Source organism: Tachyglossus aculeatus, chromosome 21 (assembly GCF_015852505.1).
Source record: "Tachyglossus aculeatus isolate mTacAcu1 chromosome 21, mTacAcu1.pri, whole genome shotgun sequence".
Lineage (NCBI taxonomy): Eukaryota > Metazoa > Chordata > Mammalia > Monotremata > Tachyglossidae > Tachyglossus > Tachyglossus aculeatus.
Window position 1 is genome coordinate 4,136,454 of NC_052086.1, and position 19,997 is coordinate 4,156,450.

Genomic DNA, 19,997 nt, shown 5'->3' on the forward strand with positions numbered 1-19,997 from the left:
TTAAATGACTTGCCCATTCTCACACAGCAGGCCAGCGGCAGCGTCAGGATTAGAACCCAGATCATCTGACTCCCACGCCTGGGCTCTTTCCGCTAGGCCACAATGTGCTCAATTGTGTCGCCTTTTATTGTAGCAATTACAACCACAAGAGGTGATTTGTTACACAGAAGCATTGGAGCCTAGTGGTCTCCTGAGTGGCCTTGGATTCATTCATTCATGCATTCAATGAATCATATCAATTGGGCGCTTACTGTGTGCAGAGCACTGTACTAAGCGCTTGGGAAGTACAATTCAGTAATAGAGACAATCCCTGACCACACCAGGTTTACAGTCCAGAAGTGGAGAGACAGACATCAAAACAAGTAAACAGGTATCAATATAAATACATAGAATTATGGATATATGGTCCTCACTTTCTTCATCTGTTGAAGTGGGGATTAAATATCTCTTCCCCCTCCTCTTTAAAATGAGAGCCCTATATGGGCCAGGGACTGTGTCCAATGACCCCAGCACTTAGCGCAGTGCTTGGCACAGGGCACAGAACCATCATCAATATTTTTATCATCATCATCATCATCAATCATATTTATTGAGCGCTTACTATGTGCAGAGCACTGTACTAAGCGCTTGGGAAGTACAAATTGGCAACATATAGAGACAGTCCCTACCCAACAGTGGGCTCACAGTCTAAAAGGGGGAGACAGAGAACAAAACCAAACATACTAACAAAATAAAATAAATAGGATAGATATGTACTATGTATGTACTATGTATATGTATTTTTAGTATTATGATTATGGACTTCCCAGTGAGTATGAAGGGTAGAAAGACCAAAAGATACATAAGATGGCCAAAGTCTCTGATCGCTTGCCACCTCAGATCAGGGAGGAGAGGCAAGACAAAGAGCATCTAAAAAAGGAAATTAAAGAGAAGGAAAGGAGGAGCTGGCCTCTCTGTTACTTAGCATTGGTATGTAAATATTAAACTTTTAGTGCCAAGCACTGTACTAAATGTTGGGGTAGATATAAAATAATCATATTTGACACAACCCTGTTGTCATTTTTTTTTAATGGTAGTTGTTGGGTGCTTACATTGTGCCAGGCACTGTACATCTATCCATGTCCTACACGGAGCTCACAGTCTTAATCCCCATTTAAAAGATAAAGTAACTGAGGCCCAGAGAAGTTAAGCCTTTTTGAAGGCACATCCCCTCTGAGGCCTTCCCTAACTAAGACCTCATTTCTTCTTCTCTCTCTCTTTGTCACCCTTGCACTTGGATCTGCACACTTTATTCACCCAAAGAAGCAGCATTGTAAAGTGGATAGATCAGAGGCCTGGATGTCAGAATCAATCAATCAATCAATCAATCGTATTTATTGAGCGCTTACTATGTGCAGAGCACTGTACTAAGCGCTTGGGAAGTACAAATTGGCATCACATAGAGACAGTCCCTACCCGATAGTGGGCTCACAGTCTAAAAGGGGGAGACAGAGAACAGAACCAAACATACCAACAAAATAAAATAAGTAGGATAGAAATGTACAAGTAAAATAAATAAATAAATAAATAAATAAACAGAGTAATAAATATGTACAACCATATATACATATATACAGGTGCTGTGGGGAGGGGAAGGCGGTAAGGCGGGGGGATGGAGAGGGGGACGAGGGGGAGAGGAAAGAAGGGGCTCAATCTGGGAAGGCCTCCTGGAGGAGGTGAGCTCTCAGGAGGGCCTTGAAGGGAGGAAGAGAGCTAGCTTGGCGGATGGGCAGAGGGAGGGCATTCCAGGCCCGGGGGATGACGTGGGCCGGGGGTCGATGGCGGGACAGGCGAGAGCGAGGTACAGTGAGGAGATTAGTGGTGGAGGAGCGGAGGGTGCGGGCTGGGCAGTAGAAGGAGAGAAGGGAGGTGAGGTAGGAGGGGGCGAGGTGATGGAGAGCCTTGAAGCCCAGGGTGAGGAGTTTCTGCCTGATGCGCAGATTGATCGGTAGCCATTGGAGGTTTTTGAGGAGGGGAGTGATATGTCCAGAGCGTTTCTGGACAAAGATAATCCGGGCAGCAGCATGAAGTATGGATTGAAGTGGAGAGAGACACGAGGATGGGAGATCAGAGAGAAGGCTAGTGCAGTAGTCCAGACGGGATAGGATGAGAGCTTGAATTAGCAGGGTAGCGGTTTGGATGGAGAGGAAAGGGCGGATCTTGGCAATGTTGCGGAGCTGAGACCGGCAGGTTTTGGTGACGGCTTGGATGTGAGGGGTGAATGAGAGAGCGGAGTCGAGGATGACACCAAGGTTGCGGGCTTGTGAGACGGGAAGGATGGTAGTGCCGTCAACAGAGATGGGAAAGTCAGGGAGAGGACAAGGTTTGGGAGGGAAGACAAGGAGCTCAGTCTTCGACATGTTGAGCTTTAGGTGGCGGGCGGACATCCAGATGGAGATGTCCTGAAGGCAGGAGGAGATGCGAGCCTGGAGGGAGGGGGAGAGAGCAGGGGCAGAGATGTAGATCTGGGTGTCATCAGTGTAGAGGTGATAGTTGAAGCCGTGGGAGCGAATGAGGTCACCAAGGGAGTGAGTGTAGATTGAGAACAGAAGGGGACCAAGCACTGAACCTTGGGGAACTCCCACAGTAAGAGGATGGGAGGGGGAGGAGGAGCCTGCAAAAGAGACTGAGAAAGAACGACCGGAGAGATAAGAGGAGAACCAGGAGAGGACGGAGGTCAGAAGGTCATGGATTCTAATTCTGACTCCACCAAGGTCTGCTGCGTGACCTTGAGAAAATCTGTTCACTTCTCTGGGCCTCAGTTACCTCATATGTAAAATGGGGATTGAGATTGAGTCCCATTTGGGACAGGGACTGTGTCCTACCTGATTCGCTTGTGTCCACCCCAGGGCTTAGTGCAGTGCTTGGCACATAAGCATTTAACAAATTATTACTATTACTTTTCCCTCATCCCCACAGCACTTATATCCATCCATATCCGCGATGGAAGAGCCGCGGGCCTGAAAGCCGGAGGTCCTGGGTTTGAATTCTGGACCTGATACCCTTTTGCTCTAAGGCTTTAGGCAAGTCACTTAACCGTCCCAGTTTTCCCCGCTGTAAATTGGGGATAATACCTGAACTCTACCTCACAAGGGTGTTGTGAGGAGTAAATAACTAAATAATTAATGTAAGGCGCTTTGGTAATAAAAGTACCACCTAGACACATAATCCAGCCTTAGAAAAGTGCTTGGTACTTAGTATGTGCTAGCAAAAACCATTATTTATTATTATTATTATTATTATTATTATTATGGCATGTTCCCTGCCCATAATGACTTTATAGTCTAGAAGACAGACATTAATATGAAAGCACTGTGGCCTAGTGGCTAGAGCACGGGCCCGGAAGTCAGAAGGACCTGAGTTCTAATCCTGATTCCTGTGTGACCTTGGGTGAGTCACTTCAGTGCCTCTGTCACCTCATCTGAAAATTGGGGATTAAGACTGTGAACCCCACGTGGGACTTGTTAAGCGCTTACTATGTGCAAAGCACTGTTCTAAGTGCTGGGGGGGATACAAGGTAATCAGGTTGTCCCACGTGGGGCTCACAGTCTTCATCCCAGACTGAGCCCCCTTTTTCCTTTCATTCTCCCCATCCCCCCGGCCCACCTCCTTCTCCTCCTTACAACACCTGTATATATGTTTGTACAGATTTATTACTCTATTTTACTTGTACATACTTACTATTCTATTTCTTTTGTTAATGTGGTTCATCTAGCTTTATTTATAATGGCATTTGTTAAGCACTTACTATGTGCAAAGCACTATTCTAAGCGCTGGGGGGGATACAAGGTGCTCAGGTTGTCCCACGTGGAGCTCACAGTCTTAATCCCCATTTTACAGATGAGGCTCAGAGAAGTTAAGTGACTTGCCCAAGGTCACACAGCTGACAAGTGGTGGAGATGGGATTCGAACCCATGACCTCTGACTCCCAAGCCCAGGCTCTTTCCACTGAGCCACACTGCTTCTCTTTATTTCTATTTGTTCTGATGATGACACCTGTCCACATGTTTTGTTTTATTGTCTGTCTCCCCCTTCTAGACTGTGAGCCCATTGTTGGGTAGGGACCATCTCTATATGCTGCCAACTTGTACTTCCCAAGCGCTTAGTACAGTGCTCTGCACACAGTAAGCGCTCAATAAATATGATTGAATGAATGAATCCCCATTTTACAGATGAGGTAACTGAGGCTCTGAGAAGTTAAGTGATTTGCCCAAGGTCACACAGCAGCACACACATGTTGTACCTGCCCCAGCGCTGAGTACAGGGCCTGGCACATAGTAAACACTTCACAAATGCCATGACCCCCCCCCCCCCCAAAAAAAAAACCCTAAGCATCTCATGTAGTAAACACTTCACAAATGCCATGAAACCCCCCCCCCAAAAAAAACCTAAGCATCTCATCATTCCCAGACTGAGCCTCGTCCTTCCTCTCCCCCTCCTCCCCCTCCGCAACCCCCCGCCTTACCTCCTTCCCCTCCCCACTGCACCTGTATATATGTATATATGTTAGTACATATTTATTATTCTATTTATTTTACTTGTACATATTTATTCTATTTATTTTATTTTGTTAATATGTTTGGTTTTATTGTGTATCTCCCCCTTCTAGACTGTGAGCCCGCTGTTGGGTAGGGTCCATCTCTCTATGTTGCCAACTTGTACCTCCCAAGCGCTTAGCCCAGTGCTCTGCACACAGTAAGCGCTCAATAAATACGATTGGATGAATGAATGAATGTTGGGTAGGGACCATCTCTCTATGTTGCCAACTTGTACTTCCCAAGCGCTTAGTCCAGTGCTCTTCACACAGTAAGCGCTCAAGAAATACGATTGACTGAATGAATGTTGGGTAGGGACCGTCTCTATATGTTGCCAACTTGTACTTCCCAAGCGCTTAGTACAGTGTTCTGCACACAGTAAGTGCTCAATAAAAACGATTGAATGAATGAATGACCTCCAGTCACCCAGAGCCAGTCAGGCCACAGATGGCCTGCCCCATTGACTCTTTCAATTAAGGGCTGGTTTTTTAAAAAATCTTTATTTCCAAAGGGGAATCTTGGCTGGGGCGGATCCACCAGCAACTAAATAAATAAATAAAGATGTTCCGCCCGTCTTCAAAATGGATTTTTTAAAACCAGTCAGGGGGAGGATTCCGTCGCCCTCATCCAAAATGGCCGCCATTGAGTCATTCAACGGCGTGCCCACGGATCCTAATATGGTTTCGCCCGGTTCTCTCTTCCAACTCCTCCCCCCCCGACGCTGAGCCAATGGAAGAGCCTGAATCGTGGACCATACCATCCCAGCCTGGGGGGGTTCAAGGCGTCCAAGGCGGGAAAGAATCCGGATGTTTTAAAATCCCCGCATCCTAACCGAGAGGATTTTGTTTAATTGTAATTATATGTTCTAGGGTGGGTGTTTGGAGAGCGGATGCTGGGCGCGGGTGGGGGTTCGCTCCAAGAGGGTGGGGAGGGTCCCCCCATCCCGGCTTGAGGTGGTGTGTCCCGAGCACTTCACTGTGTGGGACAGTTCGGGGCCTTAGGGAAGAGCCTTGGGTGTCCCTGACCCCTCAGGGCCTCACAGCCCAGAAGGAGGGGCCGCCCTGAGGGGAAGGGCTTCAGGGGGAAGGAAGAAAGGAAAAGGAAGGAAGGAAGAAAGGAAAAGGGAGGAAGGAAGGAGGCCCTCCTGGAGGCGAGCAGTGGGGGAAGGTGAGGGACTAGAGATGTCAACCCCGGAGGATGCCGGGAGCCGCTTCCCCTTGCACGTCCTGGTCTGGAACAACGACTTCCAGCAGCTGGAGAAGGAGCTGGCGGGCCAGGTAAGAGCGACCCTCAGACCTCCATGGTCATCATCATGAGGATAACACTACTAATAATGGCATTTGTTAAGCGCTTACTATGTGCAAAGCACTGTTCTAAGCGCTGGGGAGGTTACAAGGTGCTCAGCTAGGCCCACGGGGGGGGCTCACAGTCTTCATCCCCATTTTCCAGATGAGGTCACTGAGGCCCAGAGAAGTGAAGTGACTTGCCCAAAGTCACCCAGCTGACAATTGGCAGAGCCGGGATTTGAACCCGTGACCTGTGAGCCCACTATTGGGTAGGGACTGTATATGTTGCCAACTTGTACTTCCCAAGCGCTTAGTACAATGCTCTGCACACAGTAAGCGCTTAATAAATACGATTGATGATGATGATGACCTCTGACTCCAAAGCCCACGCTCTTTGAGCCACGCTGCTTCTCAAGCGCTTACCAAGGGCCAAGCACTGGTCTAAGCGCTGGGGTAGACACAAAGGTATTCAGATTGTCCCATGTGGGGCTCACAGTCTCAAGCCCCATTTTACAGGTGAGGTAACTGAGGCCCAGAGAAGTAAAGTGACTTGCCCAAGGTCACACAGCAGACAAGTGATGAAACACTTGTTTCACTTTTAGACTGTGAGCCCCTTTTAGACTGTGAGCCCACTGTTGGGTAGGGACTGTCTCTATATGTTGCCAACTTGTACTTCCCAAGCGCTTAGTACAGTGCTCTGCACACATTAAGAGCTCAATAAATACGGTCGATTGATTGATTGAAACAGGGATTAGAACCCGCGACCTCTGACTCCCAAGCCTGTCCATCCAACAGTGCTCTGTAGTGAGCGCTTACTATAATCATTATAATAATAATGGTAGTACTTGCTGAGTACTTACTGTGTACCAAGCACTCTACTTAGGCCTAGGGTGGATACAAGGAAATTAGGTGGGACACAGTCCTTGTCCCTTGTGGGGTTCACACTCTCGCTCCCCATTTGACAGATGAGGGAACTGAGACCCAGAGAAGTGAAGTGACTTGCCCAAGCTCCCACGGCAACAAGTGGCAGAGCTGGGATTAGAACCCATGACCTTCTGACTTCCAAGCCCGGACTCTGTCAGGGACTGTCTCTATATGTTGCCAACTTGTACTTCCCAAGCGCTTAGTACAGTGCTCTGCACACAGTAAGCGCTCAATAAATACGATTGATGATGATGTGATGCTGCTTCTGTAGCCCATTGTTGGGTAGGGACTGTCTACATGTTGCCGACTTGTACTTCCCAAGCGCTTTGTATAGTGCTGTGCACACAGTAAGCGCCCAGTAAATTCATTCATTCAGTCATATTTATTGAGCCCTTACTGTGTGCAGAGCAGTTGGGGAGTACAAGTTGGCAACGTATAGAGACGGTCCCTACCCAAAAATGGGCTCACAGTCTAGAATGGGGAGACAGACAACAAAACAAAACATGTAGACAGGTGTCAAAATCGCCAGAACAAATAGAATTATAGGTATATACACAGCATTAACAAAATAAATAGAAAATATGTGCAAGTAAAATAGAGTATTAAATCTGTACAAATATATACAGGGGAAGGAGGTAGGGCTGGGGGGGGTGGGAGGAGGAGAGGAAAAAGGGGGCTCAGTCTGGGAAGGCCTCCCGGAGGAGGTGAGCTCTCAGTAGGGCTTTGAAGGGAGGAAGAGAGCTAGCTTGGCAGATGTGTGGAGGGAGGGCCTGGGGGAGGACGTGGGCCGGGGGTCGATGGCGGGACGGGTGAGAATGAGGTACAGTGAGGAGGTGAGCGGCAGAGGAGCGGAGGGTGCGGGCTGGACTGGAGAAGGAGAGAAAGGAGGTGAGGTAGGAGGGGGTGAGGTGATGGACAGACTTGAAGCCGAAAGTGAGGAGTTTTTGCTTGATTTGTAGGTTGATGGGCAGCCACTGGAGACTTTTGAGGAGGGGAGTGACATGCCCAGAGTGTTTCTGTACAAAGATAATCCGGGCAGCAGAGTGAAGTATAGACTGAAGTGGGGAGAGACAGGAGGGTGGGAGATCAGAGAGGAGGCTGATGTTATACGATGGATTGAATGAATGAATGAATACTGTACTCATAGTATATAGTACTTTGTGCTGAGCACTGGACCAAATTTTAGCTTGGGAGAAGACACTAATCTCTTTTTTTATGTGTATATATAGTGTTAGGTGCTTCCTATGTGTCAAGCACATGAGAATAATAATAATGATGGCATTTGTTAAGCACTACTCTGTGCCGAGCACTGTTCTAAGCGCTGGGGTAGATACGAGGTAATCAGGTTGTCCCATGTGGTCACAGTCTTAATCCCCATTTTGCACATGAGGTAACAGGCCCGGAGAAGTTAAGTGACCTGCCCAAAGTCACACAACTGATCAGTGGCGGAGCTGTGATTAGAACCCACAACCTCTGAATCTCAAGCCCAGGCTCTTTCCACTAAGCCAAGCTGAGTACTCTGTACTGAAGTACTATGCTCTGCACACAGTAAGCGCTCAGTAAATATGACTGAGTGAAGCACTGTTCTAAGCGCTGGAGTAGGTGCAAGTTAATTATTCAGTCATTCATTCAATTGTATTGAGTTTGCAGAGCAGTGAACTGAGCGCTTGGAAGAGGACAGTATAACAATAAGCAGATCTATTCCCTGCCCAAATGTACAGCCTAGAGCAAGGGACAGACATCAGTAGAAATAAATAAATGACAGATATATAAGGGCTGTGGGGCGGGGAGAGGGAGGTAGAGTGAAGGGGACAAGTCGGGGAGATGCAGAAGGGAACGGGAGATGAGGAAAAGTGGGGCTTAGTCTGGGAAGGCCTCTTGGAGGAGATGGGCCTTCAGTAGGGCTTTGAAGGGTGGGGGAGAATCGTTGTCTGTTGGATTTGAGATGGAAGGGGGTTCAAAGCTGGAAGCAGGGGGTGGGCCAGGGGTCTGCGGGCAGCCAGATAGACTAGTTAGGACGTAGTCACTCTCCTACATAGGGCTCATGGTTCAAGTCAGAGGGAGAACAGAAGAACTGAGGCACAGGGAATTAATCAGTCAATGGTATTGAGCGCTTACTTCCTCTCCCCCTCGTCCCCCTCTCCATCCCCCCCATCTTACCTCCTTCCCTTCCCCACAGCACCTGTATATATGTATATATGTTTGTACATATTTATTACTCTATTTATTTATTTATTTATCTTGTACATATCTATTCTATTTTATTTTGTTAGTATGTTTGGTTTTGTTCTCTGTCTCCCCCTTTTAGACTGTGAGCCCACTGTTGGGCAGGGACCGTCTCTATATGTTGCCAATTTGTACTTCCCAAGTGCTTAGTCCAGTGCTCTGCACACAGTAAGCGCTCAATAAATACGATTGATGATGATGATGTTGATTTGAGGCGGAAGGGCGTTCCAAGTCAGAAGCAGGAGGTGGGCCAGGGGTCTGCGGGCGGCCAGATAGACTAGTTCGGACGTAGTCACTCTCCTACATAGGGCTCACGGTTCAAGTCGGAGGGAGAACAGAAGAACTGAGGCACAGAGAATTAATCAGTCAATGGTATTGAGCGCTTACTATGTGCAGAGCAATGTACTAAGTGCTTGGGAGAGTATAATACAAGAGAATTAGCAGACATGTTGCCTGCCCATAACTAGACTTGCCTGCCCTTCTAGACTGCGAGCCCGCTGTTGGGTAGGGACCGTCTGTATATGTTGCCAACTTGGACTTCCCAAGCGCTTAGTATAGTGCTCTGCACACAGTAAGAGCTCAATAAATATGATTGAACTAGCTTACAGTTGAGGAAAGTTGTCACCCAGTACAAGTCACGAGATCACCCAGCATGTCAGGATTAGAACCCAGGTCCCTGGACTCCCAAGGCCATACTCTTTCCACAAAGCAATGCTGCTTTTTGTGGGCAGGGAATATGTCCACCAACTCCATTTTTGGAGAATCAGTGTGGCTCAGTGGATAGAGCCTGGGCCTGGGAGTAAAGAGGATATGAGTTCTAATCCTGGCTCCACCACTTACCTGCTCTGTGACCTTGGGCAAGTCCCTTCACTTGTCTGGGCCTCAGTGTCCTCATCTATAAAAATGGGATTTAAGCCTGTGAGCCCGCTGTGGGACAGGGACTGTGTCTAATCAGATTAGCTTGTATCAATCAATCAATCAATCGTATTTATTGAGTGCTTACTGTGTGCAGAGCACTGTACTAAGCGCTTGGGAAGTCCAAGTTGGCAACGTATAAAGACAGTCCCTACCCAGCAGTGGGCTCACAGTCTAGAAGGGAGAGCCAGAGAACAAAACCAAACATATTAACAAAATAAAATAAATAGAATAGATATGTACAAGTAAAATAAATAAATAAATAAATAGAGTAATAAATATGTACAAACATATATACATATATACAGGTGCTGTGGGGAAGGGAAGGAGGTAAGATGGGTCTACCACAGTGCTTGAACGTAGTAAGGCTTAACAAAAACCATCATTCTAGGACTTTCCCACATGCTTAGTACAGTGCTCTGCACACAGTAAGCGCTAAATCAATACCATCGATTAATACAGCAGAATTAACAGACATATTCACTGTCCATAAGTGCCCCGCGCTGCAGTGTATTGTACTCTCTTTTATGTTGTATTCTCTCAAGTGCTTAATACAGTGCTCTGCACACAGTAAGCAGTCAGTAAATATACTGGACGGCTGGATCATGGGTAAATAGAGCATCAACAACCCTAACCCTGCCCCTGTCCCCCACACAGCTCACATCATCATCATCAGTCGTATTTATTGAGCGCTTACTATGTGCAGAGCACTGTACTAAGCGCTTGGGAAGTACAAATTGGCAACATATAGAGACAGTCCCTACCCAACAGTGGGCTCACAGTCTAAAAGGGGGAGACAGAGAACAAAACCAAACATACTAACAAAATAAAATAAATAGAATAGATATGTACAAGTAAAATAAATAAATAGAGTAATAAATATGTACAAACATATATACAGGTGCTGTGGGGACGGGAAGGAGGTAGCATGGGGGGGATGGAGAGGGGGACGAGGGGGACTGTGAGACTCTCTCACAGTCTAACTGGGGAGAGAGAGCAGGTTTTGAATCCAGTGCTTAGAACAGTGCTTTGCACATAGTAAGCGCTTAAATACCATCATTATTATTATTATTATTATCCCCACTTGGCAGATGAGGAAATGGAGGCACAGAGAAGTTAACCGACTTGCCCCAGGTCACACAGCTGGCGGGGGGCAGAGTCAGGATTAGAACCCAGGCGTCCTGACTCCCAGTACGGGGCTCCTTCCATTTCGCTCCACGGCCCCATCACTTTTCCACCTCTAGAAGTATTCAGTAAGTAGTATTTTCCCCCTCTAGACTGTGAGATCATTGCGGGTTGGAATGTGTCCGTTATTGTCATAGTGTCCTCTCCCAAGTGCTTTGTACAGTGCTTAGCACACAGTAAGCCCTCAATGTGAGCCCACTATTGGGTAGGGACTGTCTCTATATGTTGCCAACTTGTACTTCCCAAGCTCTTAGTACAGTGCTCTGCACACAGTAAGCGCTCAATAAATGCGATTGATTGATTGAATGAATGCATTGTGTTTGGGCTCCATCAATCAGACATAGAGACTGGAAGCTAGTTGTGGGCAGGGAACGTGTCTGCCAACTCTGTGTTGTTGTGTACTTTCCCGAGCGCTTAGTGCAGTGCTCTGCACATAGTAAGCGTTCAATAAATTCCATTGAGGGCTTACTGTGTGCAGAAACTACCAACTCTGTTGTATAGTATTCTCCCAACTGCTTAGTACAGTGCTGTCCACTCAGTAATGCTCAAATATCACTGATTGCAGAGCACTGTACTAAGCGTGTGGGAGAGTACAGTACAACAGAGTTGGTAGTCGTGGTCTCTGTCCGCAAAGCGCTTACAGTCTGGAGTGGGAGTCAGACATTAAATAAACCGTGTCAATCAACTGATGTTATTTATTGAGCTCTTCCCACCTGCAGAGCACTGTATTAAGCAGCGTGGCTCAGTGGAAAGAGCGCGGGCTCGGGAGTCAGAGGTCATGGGTTCGAATCCCGGCTCCGCCACTTGTCAGCTGTGTGACCTTGGGCAAGCCAGTTACCTTCTCTGTGCCTCAGTTACCTCATCTGTAACATGGGGAATAAGACTGTGAGCCCCAAGTGGGACAACCTGATCACCTTGTATCCCCCCAGCGCTTAGAACAGTGCTTTGCACATAGTAAGCACGTAGCAAATACCGCCATTATTATTATTATTATTATTATTATTATTAAGCGCTTGGGAGAGCGCAGTACAACAGAGTTAGCATGTATAGAACCGCTGTGGGGCTGAAGGTGGGGTGAATAAAGAGTACAAAGCCAAATTCAGTGGTGACACAAAGGGAAAGGGAGTCGGGGAAATGAGGGCTTAGTCGGGGAAGGCCTCCTGGAGGAGGTGTGTCTGTGAGGTAGCAGTTGGGTGTGGAAGTTGATACAAGCTGGGAGCGTCTCCAAAACCACAACAGGCGTAACAGTCGGCTCTGATAAGCGTTTACCGTGCGGAGATCCGATACCGTGACTGCCAACCCAGGGTTCACGGGCTAAGAAAAGCGGGCATTTCATGCCCATCTAACAGCTGAGGAAACAGAAACACGGAGATGCCAAGTGGCAGAGCCGAAATTAGAGTCCTCTGGACTGTAAGGTTGTTGTGGGAAGGGAAGGTGTCTACCAACTTGGCCTTATTGTACTTTCCCAAGCGCTTTGTTCAGTGCTCTGCACTGTGCAAGCGCTCAATAAATGCGATTAATTGATTGATTAGAGCTCAGGGCTCCTGACCGCCGGCCCTGTGGTCTTTCTACGGTGCTTCTCTGTGCTGGTGTGGGAAGCAGTGTGGCCTGGTGGATAAAGCCCGGGCCTGGGAATCAGAAGGACCTGGGTTCTAAACCCAGCTCTGCCACTTTCTCTCGTTCATTCATTCAGTCGAATTTATTGAGCGCTTACTGTGTGCAAAGCACTGTGCTAGGTGCTTGGAGGAGTTCAGTATACCAATAAACAGACATGTTCCTTCCCACAACAAGCTCACGGTCTAGAGGGGGAGACAGACATTAATACGGTGCTTAGAATAGTGCTCGGCACATAGTAAGCACTTAACAAACACCATTATTATTATAAATAGATAAATAAATTACAGATATATACGTATGTGCTGTGGGGATGGAAAGGAGGATGAATGAAGTCAGAGAGGCGCAAAAGGGAGTGGGAGAAGAGGAGAGGAGGGCTTAGTCAGGGAAGGCTTCCTGGAGGAGATTGATTCGTTCATTCATATTAATTGAGCACTTACTGCGTGCAAAGCACTGTACTAAGTGCTTGTAAACCTACGCATCAGGCAAAAACTCCTCACTCTCGGCTTCAAGGCTGTCCATCACCTCGCCCCCTCCTACCTCACCTCCCTTCTCTCCTTCTACTGCCCAGCCCGCACCCTCCGCTCCTCTGCCGCTAATCTCCTCACCGGGCCTCGTTCTCGCCTGTCCCGCCGTCGACCCCCGGCCCACGTCATCCCCCTGGCCTGGAATGCCCTCCCTCTGCCCATCCGCCAAGCTAGCTCTCTTCCTCTCTTCAAAGCCCTACTGAGAGCTCACCTCCTCCAGAAGGCCTTCCCAGATTGAGCCCCCTCCTTCCTCTCCCCCTCCTCCCCCTCCCCATTTCCCCTTCCCTACCTCCTTCCCCTCCCCATAGCACCTGTATATAAGTTTGTACAGGGTTATTACTCTATTTTACTTGTACGTATTTACTATTCTATTTATTTTATTTTGTTAATATGCTTTGTTTTTTGTCTGTCTCCCCCTTCTAGACTGTGAGCATGCTGTTGGGTAGGGACCGTCTCTATTTGTTGCCAACTTGTACTTCCCAATCGCTTAGTACAGTGCTCTGCACACAGTAAGCGCTTAATAAATGCGATTGAATGAATGAATGAATAAATTACAATTCAGCAGTAGAGATGATCCCTGCCCACAACAGGTTCACAGTCTAGAAGCGGGGAGATGGACATCCAAACAAGTCAACAGGCATCAATATCAATAAGTAGGAAATGTGCCTACTTATTCCATTTTTCTGCTCTGTGACCTTGGCCAAGGCTGCTCCGGGCCTCGGTTTCCTCATCAGCAAAATGGGGACGAAGACTGTAAGCCCCGTGTGGGACAGGGACTGCGTCCAACCCTATTAGCTTGTATCTACCCCAGCGCTTAGTACGGTCTCTGGCCCAAAGTAAGGGCTTAAAAACTACCATGACTATTATTATTTGTGCCTCGCTGTAAATCAGACAGTACAAACGGGCAGCGGGCTCGCCACGGGACGACAAGGTGGTGTGAGTGTTTGGGGTGATCGACATTTCAATCCCTACGGTGGCCTCACGTTGCGTTGGACTACAATTATTATTTGCAACAAGTTCTTCCTTGCCAATGGCCAGTAGTACGAGGGCAAGCCAAGAGCCAAAGTTCCGGCCACTGTGGGTATCCCTAAAGAGCAGGATCATTTCACCCAATTCCTCCTGTCCTGTTCCCCCTCCAGGCTTGCACATTAAAATTTCCCAACAATCCCAGTGGGGCTTTTGATACCGTCAAGGCTCAGAGCCCCTCTCAGCATCCCTAAGTCCGATAATAATAATAAGGATGGCATTTGCTAAGCGCTTACTGTGTGCCAAGCACTGTTCTAAGCGCTGGGGTGGATACAAGGTAATGAGGTTGTCCCACGCGGGGCTCACAGTCTTAATCCCCATTTTACAGATGAGGGAACTGAGGCCCAGAGAAGTGAAGCGACTTGTGCAGAGTCCCTCAGCCGGTAAGTGGCCAGGATTAGAACCCATGGCCTCCAACTCCGAAGCCCGGGCTCTTGCCACTAAGCCACGCTGCTTCTCTCGGCGTCTTTGGTCTTGGCTGAAATCCTATGTAAAATACTCCTTGTTAATCCGAGGAGAGATTCACAGCGAGACTCTTTACCAACCAACACCTCCTACGCAGTCTGTTGAGCTCCAAGTGGGACAGGGACTGTGTCAGACCTGATTAACTTGGATCTAACCCAGTGCTAGACACACAGCTCTTAGACCAGTACTCTGCACACTGTAAGCGCTCAATAAATACGATTGAATGAATGAATGAACATAGGTGCTTCACAAATACCATAACAGTAACAATAACATCAATTTTGGCTTTCCTGATCATCGCATCCTCTGGGCCTCATCATTCGTTCAATCGTATTTATTGAAGATTGTGCGCAGAGCACTGTACTAAACGCTTGGGAGAGTACAATATAACAATATAACAGAGTTGGTAGGCCCATTCCCTGCCCACAACGAGGTTACGGTCTAGAGGGGGAGATGGACATCAATATAAATAAATGAATTACTGTTCAGTCGAGTTTATCGAGCACTTACTGTATGCAGAGCCCTGGACTAAGCGCTTGGGAGAGGACAGTACAACAATAAACAGTGACATTCCTGCCCACAACGAGTTCACAGTCTTGAGCCGGGCAGACAGACATCCATACAAATAAATAAAATTACAGATATGGACATAAGTGCTGTGGGGTGGGGAGGGGGGAAGAGCAAAGGGAGCATGTCAAGGGTGACGCAGAAGGGAGTGGGAGATGAGGAAAACTGGGGCTGAGTCAGGGAAGGCTTCTTGGAGGAGATGGGCCTTCAGTAAGGCTTTGAAGATGGGGAGAGTCATTGTCTGGTGGATTTGAGGAGGGAGGGTGTTCCAGGCCAGAGGTGGGACATGGGCTAGGGGCTGGCGGTGAGACAGAGGCCCAGTGAGGAGGTTAGTAGCAGCAGAGGAGCAGAGTGCTCAATAAATACGATTGAATGAATGAATGAATGGGTTGGAGAAGGAGGGAAACCAGGTGAGGTAGGAGGGGGCAAGGTCGTGGACGGCTTTAAAGCCGATGGGAGGAATTTTTGTTTGATATGGAGATGGCTGGGCACCCACTGGAGTTTTTTGAGGAGGCTGGGTGACGTGTCCTGAATGTTTTTGTAGAAAAATAATCCAGGCAGCAGAGTGAAGTGTGGACTGAAGTGGGGAGAGGAAGGAGGCTGGGAGGTCAGCAAGGAGGCTGATGCAGTCATCCAGGCGGGAGAGGAAGAGTGATTTTATTAAGTGGTAGCAGTTTGGATGGAGGGGAAAGGGCGGATTTAGCCCTTTGTGAAGGTGGGACCGACAGGTTTTGGAAACGGATTGGATATGTGGGTTGATACCTTCTTCTCCAGCCCTGATCTCTTTCCCTCTCTGTAGTCTTAGGTAGCGCTTAACAAATACCATAATAATAACGGTTTATGATGATGATCATGGTATTTAAGTGGTTACTATGTGTCAAGCACTGTTCTAAGCGCTAGGGTAGAACCACGCTAATGAGGTTCATTCATTCATTCAGTCGTATTTATAGAGCACTGTACTAAGCGCTTGGGAAGTACAAGTTGGCAACATACAGAGACAGTCCCTACCCAACAACAGGCTCACAGTCTAGAAGGTTGGACACAGTCACTGTCCCACTTGGGGCTCCCAGTCTTAATCTCCATTTGGCAGATGAGGGAACTGAGGCCCAGAGAAATGACTGGCCCAAGGTCACGCAGCAGACAAGTGGCAGAGCCGGGATCAGAACCCAGGTCCTCCTGACTCCCGGCCCAGGCTCGTGGGTGTGATACAGTGGACTGAGAGCTTGGACCAAAGGGTGCCAACTCTCCCGAGTGATTCATGACTGAATACTCAGAGCCCATCATTAAGGAGAGTTGGCATCATTTTTTCCCACAGTGCACGCTTCGCTCTTGCTCACATCAAAACTCTCCTGTCACCCTTCCACCCACTCATTCAGTTTCATAAGATCTGCCTGCGTTCGATCCCCATTTTAGCCTGCGGAAGAGCGTAGTGTCATCCGCTGGCTTTCACTCTACCCATCCTCGTCCAGATCATCGGTGAAAATGTTCAAGAAAAAAAATACCAATGCTAGGAAGGATCCCAGAGAGAGAAAAAACGGCCATGTATCCCGACCCTGAAATAGAGCTGAGTTCCTGTGGTCATAGACGTCTTGAGGAAATTACGGTTTGGGGTGATGTTTCTCTTAGTACAGCAGCATTAGTGGTAGTAGTAGTAATAGCTCATGAGCTAGTGGAAAAAACTCAGGCCTGGGTGTCAGAGGATGTGGGTTCTAATCCCAGCTCTGCCACACGTCTGCTGGGTGACCTTGGGCAAGGCACTTCACTTCTCAGTGCTTCAGTGACCTCATCTGTAAAAATGGGGATTGAGACTGGGAACCCCACCTGGGATGGGCAATGTGTCCAACGTGATTACCTTTTATCCACCCCAGAGCTTACATTAGTGCCTAGCACATAATAAGCACTTAACAAATACCATAATAATAAGAAAGAAGCCATAACACTCCATCGCCTCCAGCAAGTTCTGCAGTTTAAAACGGTCCTTATTGCTAGTGTGATGTACGTGGTTGAGTGACTTTTTTTTAAGCGGTATTTGTGGTATTTTTTAACGGTACAAGTGGTGGAGCCAGGACTAGAACCCAGGACCTTCCAACTCCTAGGCCCGTGCTCTGTGCTTTAGACCACACTGCTTCTCTGCTCCTGACTGGCTGTTTGACCTTAAGTCACGTTTGCCTCTTTAAACTTCAGTTTCCTAGGATGCTTCCTCTCCCTTCTCTTAGACGGTGAGCCTCTCTTGGGCCAGAGACCGAATCCATTCTGATGGTCCGAGTCAGCCCCCAGTGCTTAACACAGTGCAGACACAGAGCTTACTTTCCAAGCTGTCAGTACAGTGTTCTGCACGCAGTAAGCGCTCAATAAATACGACCGACTGAATGAATGAATGAATGAATGAGAAGAGCTTCATAAACACCATAGTGGTTATTTTGATTATTGGGCCAATCTTCCAGCCCCTGAAGTGTAAAGCTCCCAAGTAACTGACGACTTGACACCTGTCCACATGTTTTGTTTTGTTGTCTGTCTCCCCCTTCTAGACTGTGAGCCTGTTGTTGGGTAGGGACTGTCTCTATACGTTGCCAACTTGTACTTCCCAAGCGCTTAGTACAGTGCTGTGCACACAGTAAGCACCCAATAAATACAACTGACTGAATGAATGAGAAGAGCTTCATAAACACCATAATGGTTATTTTGATTATTGGGCCAATCTTCCAGCCCCTGAAGTGTAAAGCTCCCAAGTAACTGATGACTTGACACCTGTCCACATGTTTTGTTTTGTTGTCTGTCTCCCCCTTCGAGACTGTGAGCCCGTTGTTGGGTAGGGACTGTCTCTATATGTCTCCAACTTGTACTTCCTAAGTGCTTAGTACAGTGCTCTGCACACAGTAAGTGCTCAAAAATTACGATTGAATGAATGAATGAATAACCCAGGACTTTAGTTTATCATACCATAAATACCATATCATACCATAAATATCATACCATACCATACCATGATATGTTTATCACATATCATGTGGACACCTGTCCACATGTTTTGTTTTGTTGTCTGTCTCCCCCTTCGAGACTGTGAGCCCGTTGTTGGGAAGGGACCGTCTCTATATGTCTCCAACTTGTACTTCCTAAGCGCTTAGTACAGTGCTCTGCACACAGTAAGCGCTCAAAAATTACGATTGAATGATTGAATGAATAACCCAGGACTTTAGTTTATCTGGGAGAATTAGGGTTCGATAAGTCAGTCAGTGGAATTTCCTGAGTGCTTACAGTGTGCAGAGCACTGTGCTAAGCACATGAGAGAGAACAATATGACAGAGTCGGTAGACACGTTCCCTTCCCACAAGGAACTCACAGTCTGGAGGGGGAGACAGACGTGAAAATTAATTATTGATAGGGCAATAGGTTGGAAGGAATCGCTTACTGGGTATTCTCAGAAGGAATTTGCCTTAAAAAAAAATCCATAGGCATTAGCGGGTCTACATTTATATTCTCTCTGACTTCTTTTTGTGTTTGCTTCCTTCCCTTTTTTTTTTAGTTGCTAAATTCCCCTGGGTTTTAGCAACATGTCAGTGAGTCAATCTAGTATTTATTAATAATGATAGGAATGCTAATAATTGTGGTACTTATTAAGCGCTTACTATGTGCCAAGCCCGGTATTCACAGTCCTTGTCCCACGTAAAGCTCGCAGTGTGCAGAGCACTGTACTAACCATCTGAGCCCGTCATTGGGTCGGGATTGTCTGCCAAATTGTACTTTCCAAGTGCTTAATACAACTTTGTGCACACAGTAAGCGCTCAGTACAGTGCTCTGCACACAGTAAGCGCTCAATAAATACGATTGAATGAATGAATGAATCAATACAATTGAATGAATGAATGAGTAAGGTGGAGTCAGTAGATACAATTCTTGCCCTCAAAGAGTTTACAATCCCAGTGGAGAGAAAGGCAATAAAATTCCCAACCCTGACTCGGAAGGCAGCTCGGCACAGTGGGTAGAGCACAGGCCCGGAAGTCGGAAGGACCTGGGTTCTAATCCCGACTCCACCACCTGTCTGCTGTGTGACCTAAAGCAAGTCACTTCACTTCTCTGGGCCTCAGTTACCTCATCTGTAAAATGAGGATTCAGAGTGGGAGCCCCATGTGGGACAGGGCCTTTGTCCAACCTATTTCATTTGTATCTACCCCAGCACTTAGTATAGTGCTTGGCACATCGAGCTTAGCAAGTACCATAATTATTATTTACTGAGCGCTTACTGTGCTCAGGGCACTGCACTAAATGCTTGGGGAAGTCCGATACAGTCGAGTTACTTCATTACAAAAGGAATTTGGTTCCGTGACCAGAGATGACATCAATTTCCCCTGCCGGCTGCCTTGCAGTGTGTGCCAGTGTCTACCCATCCTATTGTTGTAGTGTCCTCTCCCAAGCGCTCAGTACAGTGCTCTGCACCCAGTACGCACTCAGTAAACACCACCGATGATGATACGGGCGGATCGGGTGAGAGAGTGTAGGTGGCTCAGTGCAAACCGTCCCCATTTCTGCAAAAACACAGGGCAGATCCCTGTCCCGTTGATAATAGGTGATCTCTCCCATCTGTCCTCCTGAACCCCCGCCTGCCATTTATACTTGTGGACAGCCCAAGCCCCCTGCCTTACCTCCTTCCTCTCCCCGCAGCACCTCTATATATGTTCGTACGTATGTAT

At 47.5% G+C, this 19,997-nt stretch overlaps 1 protein-coding gene across 1 annotated transcript in view; it reads left to right on the top strand.

The window, feature by feature from the left end:
* The first annotated feature begins 5,574 nt into the window (after positions 1-5,574).
* Positions 5,575-19,997, top strand: part of ANKRD13A (ankyrin repeat domain 13A) — a 47,827-nt gene continuing 33,404 nt past the window's right edge. Inside the window, exon 1 of the mRNA XM_038763532.1 lies at positions 5,575-5,851. Coding sequence (XP_038619460.1) covers positions 5,756-5,851 — 96 coding nt within the window. The 5' untranslated portion in view covers positions 5,575-5,755. The remainder of the gene's footprint in view (positions 5,852-19,997) is intronic.